General features: G+C 38.5%; 2 protein-coding genes across 2 annotated transcripts in view; one reads left to right on the top strand and one right to left on the bottom strand.

The window, feature by feature from the left end:
• The window catches only part of OXA1L (OXA1L mitochondrial inner membrane protein), a 135,649-nt gene that overhangs the window by 117,928 nt on the left and 5,469 nt on the right, over positions 1 to 12,252 (top strand). The gene's annotated exons all lie outside the window — the stretch shown is intronic.
• LOC135709667 (sugar transporter SWEET1) lies at positions 8,863 to 10,043 on the bottom strand. Its single transcript, XM_065232056.1, has 3 exons — positions 9,313 to 10,043; positions 9,131 to 9,250; positions 8,863 to 9,069 (listed from the first exon to the last, which is right to left on the bottom strand). The coding sequence occupies exons 1-3, from the start codon at positions 9,766 to 9,768 to the stop codon at positions 8,959 to 8,961; spliced, it is 687 nt and encodes a 228-aa protein (XP_065088128.1). The 5' UTR covers positions 9,769 to 10,043; the 3' UTR covers positions 8,863 to 8,958.

The raw sequence follows: 12,252 nt of genomic DNA, 5'->3' as shown, positions 1-12,252 counted from the left end.
ACCAACATTTGCAAGTCATTTTCTGAGTGAGTTAGCTTTCAAATGCAGGAAATTCGACATTTCCGACACCTTCACTATTCGAAAGACGGGACCTTCCGAGTCATATTTAAGACTAACAAGGTCGTAAGTCAACCAGGCAAACCGGGAAAAAGTCGGGATTTTGTTGCAATAATTTCTGACTTCACATAGGTGGCACATGTTTCAATAAATCCGATGTCATCGTTTATAAATTTAAGCAGATCATCCAAATCAAATGGACATATGATTCAGACAGCTAAACAAATTTCCAATCAAATTGAATTGATCAAATTGATAGAAGCATTTAAATATTCTTATAACAAATTTCCAATTGTTATCTAAAACATGATTTATAAAAGCGAAAAAAAAATCAAATGACCAGGAAAACCTGGAAAGGACAGGAATTTTAAAATTGAATTTCGGTTGCCACCCTGGGCCAAGGAAATGTTTCATCGGGGGTGCTTAAATGATTGGTCGTTTTCAGCGTTTGTTTCTTTGGATCACTTTTCTTTCAGTATTTTTGTACGGAAAATAATGAAAAAAGTAATACTGTTCATGATCCCCTGATGATAAATTTCATTAGTAGTCTTAAATTGACGAAAAAAGTACCTACCCTTTTTCAAATGGTGAAGGTTTCAGAGATGCAGTTTTTTTTTATTATAAAGGCAGACTAAAAGTAAATCGGTACGCCCATCGTGCACGCCTCTACACTGATACAAAACATCCGCAATACTTCGAATGATTATTGCATTGCTCGAGCCCTTTAACAATATGCATTCGAATTTCGGATGATTTTCTTATGGTTGAATTCGTCGTCAGATGATGAACATCCATATGACTGTCATCCAAATACAGGATGATTTTCGTTTGAAAATTAGCTATAAAACATACGACACTCCGAGGACAAACATTGAGGGATTGTTTGACATGCAAGTGCTTTTAATTAGATTTATAATTTGATTATCTACATTTCCATACAGAATAGCCATAATAAGCCATTCCATTAAGGATAGAAAAAAAATTCCGTGGTGGAGGAAACCTCCTCCACCACGAATTAGCTAAACATTGGTTTTCATCCTTTACCTATGTTCGTAACAGCTCTGATAGCGATGCATATGCTTCCACCTGTTTGTCAGCTCAGATCGGCAAATGACATTCGATAGAATTATTTACATCATCGTTTTGAATGATTTGCGTTATGGGGCTGAACCAATACCAAATGTATTTCCATTTAGTATGACAGTCATTCTGCAGAGAGCATTACGCATTTCAACTGAGGCCCTATCCCTTCTCATAACAATTTTCATCCAGTATTCTAGAGGAAAATCATCTGATTTCAAAATTTCCGTCATCCGGTTGCAGGTATCATTCGAAAAAGCGATTTCGGTGTTTTGTTTTTAATGGTCTGAGGTTTCATTCGATCAGAAGATGATGTTTGTGTACAGTGTAGTGTTGGGAATCGAAAATCTTTGACAGTGGTTTGTTTACACTTCTATAGAGAACAACAGGTGCAAGTTTGATGAACGTAGTCGATCGCATTCAGAAATAACGTCAAATGGAACTCGAAAGAAGGGAAAAAAAATGTGCACAAGAACCTGGAAAATTCGGAGTGGTCCGGTTCCAAGCAGGCTAAAGAGATGAAGATGCCGAAAACAACAGTTAGTCGAGTGTTCAAAACCTACAAGGAAACCCTGAGTGTGGAAAGGAATCAGCGGACCTACGAAAAAACTGAAACCAGGGATCGTCAGCTGCGCAGCAAGGAGCGTTAAAGCCAACCCCGGTCTTTCGATCCGAACTACGGTACAACCCCAACATTTAAACGGTTCGGAACATCCTTGCCAGGGATTGTATCCTATAAAGCCAGTAAACATCCGAACCGGCACATGAAGCAGAATTCCGTGGCCAAAAACCGTGCAAGGCTCTTGTATGACCGTGTTTTGACGAAACACAAGGGCTGCACTTTGATCGATGACGAAATATACGTCAAACTCGATTTTAAGCAGCTTCCCGGTCAAAAGTTTTACATCGCGACTGATGATTAATGGAAGAACTCTCTCTTCAATGTCGCATTTATGGTCATTGTAGACAGCTTTAGTCCGGGAGTTAGAAAGTGATAGCGCTATTGCAGATCCAGCAACCCATTTCAGAATGTCTGGAGAGTCACGCCCATTCCGAAGTTACTTTCACTTACAATTCTTTGGTACAAACAATGTAAATATTTACCTTTTTTGACAAAACCCAGGTAATCATGACGTCTGATTATTGAAAACAATATGAATGAAAAAAAGAGACCAACTGCTGTCATGATTACCTGAGATTTGTCAAATAATGTAAATATTTACATCGATTGTATCGAAGAATAAGCCCCGCATGTATGTTTTACCTCTATCAATTGGATATAAGTTATACATACACACTTCCAGGTTCGAAAATATTCTTTTCAAACCTAGCGCGTATTTAGTTTAATTTTGATGCTTAATTTATAAATAATAATAATAATAGGCTCGGTCTCACCGCTGGCCCGCTGGTCTGCCGCCATTGATTGCTTCGTTTAGAATCCCTTGTGCTTTTTCTCTAACGCTTCGTATTTCATTCCGCACTTCACCGGCAATTTCCTTCCGCCTTTTCCAGGTTTTTCTTGTTTTCCGAGGGAGATAAATCCGCGCTAATTTCCATTTCCATTTTATCTGCCATAAGACTCGCGTCTTAAATCGCTGGTCCACCGAGCACTCGGAATGAGTCATTGAATCAATGTAGAGTATAGTATGTGATAGTGTTATATGCAAAGTACGAAAAGAGAATGAATGGAATTCAAAAGGGATTAGTTTCAAGAAATGAAAGTTTCCCCAACTAAAGGGTTATACGGTCAAAATTTGGTCAATATCAACTTGACGTATTTCTTTCAATTTTGCATTTAAAAAACCTGAACACCCCTCATTTTGAAGGTGTGTGTGTGTAGAATGTTGCTCCTATTTTGATTTTGGAATTCACTCTTCAGTTGTCAAAATGCCGTCCAAGCAAGAAGAGCAGCGTATCAAAATTTTGCTCGCGCATCGCGAAAATCCGAGCTACTCGCACGCAAAGTTGGCAAAATCGCTAAAAGTTGCCAAATCAACCGTTACAAATGTAATTAAAGTGTTTGGGGAACGTTTGTCGACAGCCAGGAAGTCTGGATCGGGGGGAAATCGAAAACCGGAAGCCGCTGAGACGACAAAGAGAGTTGCCGGTAGTTTCAAGCGAAACCCTAACCTCTCTCTCCGAGATGCCGCAAATAAGCTGGGTGTATCGTCTACAAACGTGCATCGAGCCAAAAAACGAGCCGGACTATCGACTTACAAGAAGGTAGTGACTCCAAATCGCGATGATAAACAAAATACGACGGCCAAAGCGCGATCCCGGAGGCTGTACACGACGATGCTGACGAAGTTTGACTGCGTGGTAATGGACGACGAAACCTAAGTCAAAGCCGACTACAAGCAGCTTCCGGGACAGGAGTTTTATACGGCAAAAGGAAGGGGAAAGGTAGCAGATGTTTTCAAGCACATGAAACTGTCAAAGTTCGCAAAGAAATATCTGGTTTGGCAAGCCATCTGTACCTGTGGCTTGAAAAGCAGCATTTTCATAGCTTCCGGGACTGTCAACCAAGAAATTTACGTGAAAGAGTGTTTGAATAAACGTCTGCTGCCTTTCCTGAAGAAACACGGTTGTTCCGTACTGTTTTGGCCGGATTTGGCATCTTGCCATTACGGTAAAAAGGCCATGGAGTGGTACGCCGCCAACAACGTGCAGGTGGTTCCCAAGGACAAGAACCCTCCCAACACGCCAGAGCTCCGCCCAATTGAGAAATACTGGGCTATTGTCAAGCGGAACCTAAAGAAGACCAAAAAAACTGCTAAGGGCGAGCAGCAGTTCAAGGCAAACTGGCTTTCTGCGGCAAAGAAGGTGGACAAGGTGGCTGTACAAAATCTGATGGCATGGGTCAAGCGTAAGGCCCGGCAATTCGGATTTGGAAAAGCGGAAGCCTAACTGAATATTTTTCCTGAATTTTATACTAATTGAACTTGAAACAGAAATTTAATTTGATTTTTTAAATAAACGATTTCACCGATTTACACGCGTTTTCCCTTGACCAAATTTTGACCGTATCACCCTTTAACCATACTGAAGAAAAGTAAGTAAATACAAGCTATATTACGACTAAATGGTTACTTGGGTACTCATATGGCCGTCAGAATGGTTCATCGGTAGCGAAGTGAAGTATTCCTGAAAGTGATGCGTTATATTTCTCAATGTTTTGATTTTATCCTTACGTTGCCTCAATGTTATATCACAGATAAACAGACACAAAACATTGAACATTTATCATTGTAAACACTTCCGCCATCTGTTGTTTACACTCAACAGATGACTGTAGCGTGTAAACGTAAAACGCAAGGGAATTGATTATGCACGCCACAAGTGGCGGTAGTACCAACTAAGCAACATTTAAATTGACCGTTAAAAGCGATTTCGATGAACATCTTAAGCATGTTATGTCTGCCTGTCTCTGTGATCATACCTTCACCACACACAAACAGGCATAACACTCGCAAGTTGTTCATCGAACAAGCATTTAACGATCAATTTAAAAGTATCGTAATTGGTAGTACCGCCACCTGTGGCGCGCATAGTCAATTCCCTTGTGTTTGACGTTTACACATTACTGTCATCTGTTCAGCGTACTACCCACCACAGCGACTCAACAGATGGCGGTAATTTTTTAGCGGCGATGTTTTACAGTGATGAATATTCAATGTGTTATGTCTGTTTGTCTGTGCCTTTACTATCGCAACTCCGGGTAATTCGCGAAAGTGCTTCCATTTTTATCAGGCACTTTTAGTATTAATTACTCAGCATTGGGCAAACACACATAAGTTTCCAAGTTATCATTTGAAAGGACTCAACTTGAAATACATCATATGAAAAAATAGAGATATTTTATTTTATAAACTAGTATAAAATCAATTATGTATAAGTCTGCTTTTTATATATAATTGGGTGTAACTTTTTTATAACATGAGATACAGATAAGTTTTTAATTAAACATTTCCAAAGCTGCTAGTTCTAACTTTTTTTCACAGATGGCAACCCTATCCTTGGTAGTATAGTTTGGGAAAAACCGCCCAACTAACATTTTCAGCTTTGTAAGCCAACTTTTCCAGCGTTGTGCTGTAAAGTAGCTGAAAAGAAGCTGCAGATATAGCTACAAGCAAAAGCTAGCAAAATAGTTTTGGAGAGCGTTTACTCAACTTTCTCACAACCATTATTCAATTTGTCAGTCGCACTGAATAACATCAGCCAATAAATGCTAATGTCACTTCTATACACACACTAATCAACTTTCAACTTGTAGCTGCAAATCAAAGCTAACAAAGTGAATATATTACTCATTTGATGGCTTCTAAACAACCAACCACTCTTGCTGAATAACATAAACATCAAAAGTGCTTTTTCAACAACTTAACAACCTGTACTCAGCTTATAAACTGTGTTAGAGCAACTTCGGAAGCATTTTCACAGTCAACTAGGTTTATTTTTAGACCTGTGCAGTTTTACAGCTTTTACTCTGCTCTTTTATAACTAGTCGAGAAAAGTGATTCGTGTGCACTATTATAAAGCCTCTACTCAGCGATTTTGTTGTAGAAGGGAATGTTGATTTGTTTACACAAGTTCAAAGTGTTGGCGTAGCACAGTTGGTAGTGTCAAGGTTTGCCAATGAGGTCGTCTCGAGTTCGATTCCAGGTTCCGGTGCAGGGTAAATAATTTGGTGATGATTTGTTACTAATTTCGATTAATTTGATTCACAGCAAAATAAACTCAATAAATTCCTTCATAAAAAAGCGTAAACAGTATTTAACCCGGCTTCAAGAGAAAGCTGTGTAGTGATTATTGGATAACCGGGAAAAGGTTGAATAAGCGCCTTTCAAGTTCACACACAACTAAACAGCAGGATAACAGCTGTATAGAAGCGTTAATGGATATGCAATAAGAGCTTCTCCCGACCGTTCCAACAGCCATAAGTAGCTGACTAAGTTCGCCAGATTTGCTTGTATAGAGGTTGAGTAAAGGTTTCCTCATATCGTATAACGTTTGAATACCCCTAATGAAATTTTTATGGTTATTCTGCTTAACGACGTGTTCGGGGTATCATCCAAACCATTTATGGAATAGTTCAACCATTTGGGCTATTGTTCATTTATGGTTTTTGTTTATATGGGACAGCTTGAGGCTGTATAAATGAAATGAGTAAAGCGTTTACATTGTGAAAATTGTTAGTTGGGCGTTGGACTTTGCTTACAAAAATTATCCGCTTATTCCAGTACACACTTAATCAAGCTCGGTAAAATCTCCAACAGCCGATTATATATTAAAAAGTAAATGCCACCTCGGCATTTACTTTTGCTGATATCTACGCAAAATGATATTTGTTAGCTGAGTCTCGGCAATTGTACTGAATCTCGGCAAAATAAATCGCAGAACTACTCGGCTGTTGGAATTTATGTGTGTACATAAACGATAGGTATAAGTGCCATAATTTTTGATGTTATCGAGCAAAGCCCATACTAGAGTCGGTGTATAATGAGTCACGCCAAAAGAAAAACAGTTGAACTCGCATCACGGTTTTCGAAAGATTATCTTTCTTTTAACTTGGCAACAGAGGACTTCTACATCAACTTCAAATGACTTCTAGCGAGAAAAAATAATAGTGGCTGTAGTAAATCATTATATCAGTGATTTTGTCAAATTATCTTAACAAAAAATAGTAGAAATTGTCATTACTGATCATTACCAAACGAATCCCATGACAATTGAATGCTCACTGCGTGTTTATTATCATTTCTTCGATTATATTTTATATTTTATTGCAATACCTTTCGTGGACCTTTCATAGCATCGTAATGTTAGTTTACTTTGCACGATAGGTAGCTGGTTTGACAGTTCGATAGGTAGACTTGGCTTCATTCTTGGCGTGACTCATTATACACCGACTCTAGCCCATACATATAGGTGGGTGGTCTTTTACACGTGACTACCGGCAGAAGCGACTTCCATCGGTTAGTTGCAAAAATTACGTCTTTAAAATCTTCAAAATGGGGCGACCCCGGCATAGTGGTTAGCATCCATACCTCTCACGCCAAAGTCACGAGTTCAAATCTCACCCCGGGACAAGTCACGAATGACCCAAGAGCGTTAAAGTGACTATAATAACAATAAAAAAAAAAGAAATTTGAATTTAAAAAGTTATTGGTACAAAACTATTTTTTATGGAATTAAGTCAATTTCGAAAAAAATATTCTAAAACGAGAACGTTAAGATATAGAAAAAAAGAAGTTATTTCATTAAGTTGCTTGAAATAGCCTCGGCTAAAACTTTGCTGAAGATTGTGTGTCTTTATTTTCAAAAATAAGAAAGTTTATTTTTGAACATCAACTACTTTAAGGCCACCTTTATATCTTTAAGGTCTAAATATTGAAACAAAAATATTAGCAAATTTTATTCAACCGTTTGCATTCCCATCCCTTGTATTTAGCATTCCAGTGATTTCTCGTGGAAGTGCAGATGATTCCCGGCTTCCAACAAAGCGAGACAGCACATTACAGATAAACATTAAGAACAAGTGGTGGTATTGTTAAGGATGATATAATGTACTTAGGGTCAAGGCGGTAAATGTCGTTTGCACGAACAAGTGGTATACTTTCGGAAAGGTGATAGTTGCCCCTATACGATGATGTTGTTGGTTTGCGTGGGCGTACTTTAGTTCGCGTGTAAAGGGCCTTAGGGAAGGTCCATTAATTATGTCACGCAAATTTAGTCCATTTTCAACCCCCCCTCCCCCCTCTGTCACATATTTTGTATGGAACTTATTTTTTTTTTGTATGACTCGTCACAGTTTCCAAAACCCCCCCTCCCCCCTAAAAGTGTGACATAATTAATGGATGACCCCTTATAGCGAATTCGTTTATTATTCAGTTCCAACCTGGATCGGGTATCAAGATTGGGTCTGCTTGTTTTCTGACAAACGTCAGTTTACTCGTTCTTTTTTAAAACCTAGCTCAGGTTGAGGTTCACACTGACAAAAGGTTCGGTTTCGCACTGGGTTGGAACTGGTGTTAAAGCCGATAATAAACGAATTCGCTATTAGAAAGTTTGTTTACAAATGCTTTTGTGCCGTTATCAAATGTTATGCCTGAATAACCATAGCTGAAACCCCTAAAGTACAATGATGATTTCTCAAGAAAGAAAAGAAATTACTTCATGAGTAATGTTTGATAAGCAAATAATTTGGAAACATTTTTATTCTATATAAATATCAAATCTGCTTTAAAACTGCAATGTTTAGCTGAGCTTTCAACTGAGAAATATGTTTTAGTTTTTTTCACGGCATTAGTAATTTTTTTGAGCAGTAGTGTGCGATTACTCACTGTTTGACAGCATAATTAGAATGTAATCACTGTTTATCAAATAACGTATTGTACTAGAGAGCGTTATACTAGACCCTCTCTATATTGAAACTATACTCTTCTACCGTATTATAAGAAAATATGTTTGCTTCCTTACCTTTTAAACTGGAATATGTAACGTTATTTTTTATTGTGTAAAATTTATAACCTTTATTGTCTGACTTGCCGAAAAAAAAGCTAGTCTATACCTCCCATTACACGACCAACAGTGAATATTGTAAAATTTTCAATCCCTATATTTTACTTCTAGAAAAATGGAATTACATCAGCAACGTGTCAAACGTGGAAGACTTACACGATTAAAACATAAACATTCCTAAAAATTTGTCACTCTATCCCTACGCCCATTATCTAAACCCCACGCGAAACTGTTATTGTCAATTGTTGTATATCGTAAGTAGTCATTTAAAATAGGTCAAGGGTAAAATATTCGTAAAGCTCAGTTTGTCTTTTTAGCGGCCTTGGTCTTTTTCTTGATCGGTGTGCTCGGGAAGATAACGAACAGCGACAGCTGAATCAAACCCAGCGCCAAGGCGATCACGTTTTGTACCTGCAGAATAACATGAAATTCCATTAAAATATAGTTGATTGAATTAGAAAAAAAAACATACCACAAGAAAATCATTTCTCAAGATCACTCCGTACAGTAGCCAAGATAATGAAACGAAGCTTCCGGATAGAATAATCGGAAAAGGTAGTCCTTCGGTACTTTTGTTTTCCAAAATTTCTCCCTAAAACGAGAAGTAAGTAGGTAAGTCACTTTTCGTAAAGTTTCATAAATTATTCCACTCACCAATCCCAGCAGCGGCATCCCGACCAGCAGCAGCAGTATGACGGTCAGTATCATCCCAAAGCGAAATTCGACCACCTTGGGATCCTCGTACTGTACATACGCCAGCAAACCGACGGCTATCGCTCCAGCGGCCCCGATTTGTCCCCATACTTTGTTCTTGGCCGGCCCCACCGTGTACCAATAAAACGCACACACATACACCACATTCAGTGCCAATCCAATCAGGTTGACCTTGATCATCGCGTCATCCTGCAACATCTGGCCGAACTGGACATTCAGCAGACTGAACACTGCACCACCGAGGAACGGGCCAGCCGAAAAACCTTCGGAGCTACCTTTCCTACGGATGTCGTTGACGACAAACACACCGCTGAAGAACTGCAGAACCGTAATGACGGCCGCCGACAGTCCGACGGTGTCCTTGTGCGGTTCCAGTACCAAGGCCAAGGCTTCCATTTTCAGACACTCTCACACCACACCAGAAAAAAAAATAAAATCGACGGACAATTGGGGACAAATCTCGCTGCTGCTGCTGCTGCTACACGATAGAACCGTAGATGCCGCTCGCTGCACACCTCTTATGTAACTAAATTTAATGAAACATTCCACTGATTTACGATTTCTATCGCACTAAAATTCGTCGACGCGTTTTGTCGTCGTTGTTTATTGATAAGCAATTGATTGTGGAGCGCGCATGTTGTTGGCACTGCACACGAACCGTAATCGAATATAGAATAGAAGACGTGAGGATGTGGCCCGAAAAAAAAACGAAACACGAAACATAAACAAGTTTTGGGGAGCTGCCATCTAATTGACGTTCCCCCATTCTATGGGCGTTCGCATTCGAAGTTGTTTTTTTTCTATCATAGGCGGGCATTGGGGAGCAGGTTGGGTGGTGGGTTTGTTGATATGGAAGACTGATTATGAGAACAGCGTGACATCGAGTGTTGGAGCTTTTATAAAGGAGCGTAACCGACCGTAACGCGTGCTGTTTGAATTTTGGTCGACCATGCGTCTCCGTTCGTTGCTGGCTGTTGATGGATTATGCTTTTACACGATTTTGATTTTTTCGATTTTTCCCTCATCAGGATAATCATTTTTAATATACCACCTGATATTTATTTGTGATTTTTTAAACAAAATGCATTTGTATGCAAATTGAGATCCCACGATCAAAAACAGAGGCGAAAAAACATCTCGGGAAAACAGAATTGAGTATCGTCAAACGCTGTGTAGATAGAGTTGTTATTTGTCGTTTTACTAATAGCGAATTTGTTCTTTATTCAGTTCCAACCTGGTTTGGGTATCAAGATAGACTTATAGCTGTAAAAAAGTGACTAAAAAGTGACCTAAGGGAAGAAAATTAGTAATTCTGATAGCATACCAAATATGTACAAACGATATGTAGATTTAATAGAAAGCTTATTACTAAACCTTAAAGCACAGACAAACAGACATAACACTCGTAAGCTGTTCATCGCGCAAGCATTTAACGGTCAATTTAAAAGTATCGTAGTTGGTAGTACCGCCACCTGTGGCGCGCATAGTCAATTCCCTTGCATTTGACGTTTACACACTACCGCCATCTGTTCTGCGTGCTACCCACCACAGTGTACTCAACAGATGGCGGTAATGTTTTAGCGACGATGTTTTACAGTGAGAAATATTCAATGTGTTATGTCTGTTTGTCTGTGCTTAAAGTGTCCACTACCTTGAAGAACATGAAAACCCGGAAATTCACAGAGAATTTTATCTCTTCTGAAAATACCTGGAAGTCGCAGGGAATCTTATCATTACTCAGGAAATTCAATAATTTCCTTACTAAGGATATTCCAAAGAAAAGAATGCATTTTAAAATAATAACATTGAATATTCCTAGTTATTCTCATTCACACATTTGAAATCGCATAAGTCCTCGTAAGTTTTTGGTGAATACTTAGAGGGTGAAGGGGATGCTAAAAGGAGGATTACAATTAAATGTGAGGATAACTCCAGGAGATCTTCAAAGAAATTCGGAAAAAAATTGTTCCAGGAGAGATTGCCAAATAAATTAAGGGAAGAAATCTAAGGAAATTGTGAGGAGAAATGAAAATGAAATCTTAGGAGATTTTCAATGTGAGTAGAATTCCAAGGAAAGGAGTGAGGTTAAAAAAGAAACCTGAAATGAATTCAATGAAAATTCTGAGAATCTTTCGATAGGATTTCTTACTGAGGAGAATTTCAAGGCAATTTCTAGGAAAATTAAAAGAAAATCGGATTCGGAGGATACTTGCGAGAAGTATTCTAACTGTATTCTTGTGATATTTTTTAGAGAATTCAGAGAAGCGTTCCAAGTGAATTTCTGAAATAATTCCATGAGAGTTTCGGGAGAATACGACCGAATAATGAGGAGAACTCCAAGCGAATTTTCACGAGAAAACCCCGTTGAATATGTAATTAACTATTCTGAGGTCTTCAGAACAACTTGAAAGTTCCCAAAATATTCCTGAAGTTAATGAAACTGCCTTGAAGTTCTTTGTAGTTTGAGAAACTAGCCAGATGCTCTCAATACGTCTCATCATTGAATCCTGATAAATGTGGGCGTCTTAATGGAATACCTGTATAAAGAGAGAGAGAATGATTACTAATTTCCATTTAATTCCACTACCTTATTTGCTTATCGTTCACAGATACGCGTATTTCGTCTACAATGTGCAGACTTCTTTAGTGTCTTGTACTAATACTCGACTGAAGAAAAACATCGCATTTTACCGAATATATATTTTAACAGGTACATTTTCACTTAGAAGCAAATAAGTATAAGCAAATAAGGCACTGGAATTAAATGGAAATTACTAATCTTTCTCTCTCTCTCTCTCTCTCTTTATTCTCTCTCTTTATTCTCATCATCTCTAAACTTTTTCGGTCTTCCTAAAGTTTCCACAATTGTCCTAACGATCA

Source organism: Ochlerotatus camptorhynchus, unplaced genomic scaffold (genome assembly GCF_037179485.1).
Source record: "Ochlerotatus camptorhynchus isolate MF236.1 unplaced genomic scaffold, CSIRO-AGI_Acam_v1.1 ptg000361l, whole genome shotgun sequence".
Lineage (NCBI taxonomy): Eukaryota > Metazoa > Arthropoda > Insecta > Diptera > Culicidae > Ochlerotatus > Ochlerotatus camptorhynchus.
The sequence above is the reverse complement of the archived record's forward strand: the minus strand, read 5'-3'. Positions and strand labels throughout refer to the sequence as shown.

What these genes read in the sequence shown, in the direction of transcription:
- LOC135709667 (XM_065232056.1), bottom strand. Translation starts at nt 9,768, where the DNA reads ATGGAAGCCTTGGCCTTGGTACTGGAACCGCACAAGGACACCGTCGGA. An exon ending in GGATGCCGCTGCTGGGATTG is followed by an intron (nt 9,251 to 9,312) that starts GTGAGTGGAATA and finishes TTCTCGTTTTAG; the next exon opens with GGAGAAATTTTGGAAAACAA. An exon ending in TGAGAAATGATTTTCTTGTG is followed by an intron (nt 9,070 to 9,130) that starts GTATGTTTTTTT and finishes GTTATTCTGCAG; the next exon opens with GTACAAAACGTGATCGCCTT.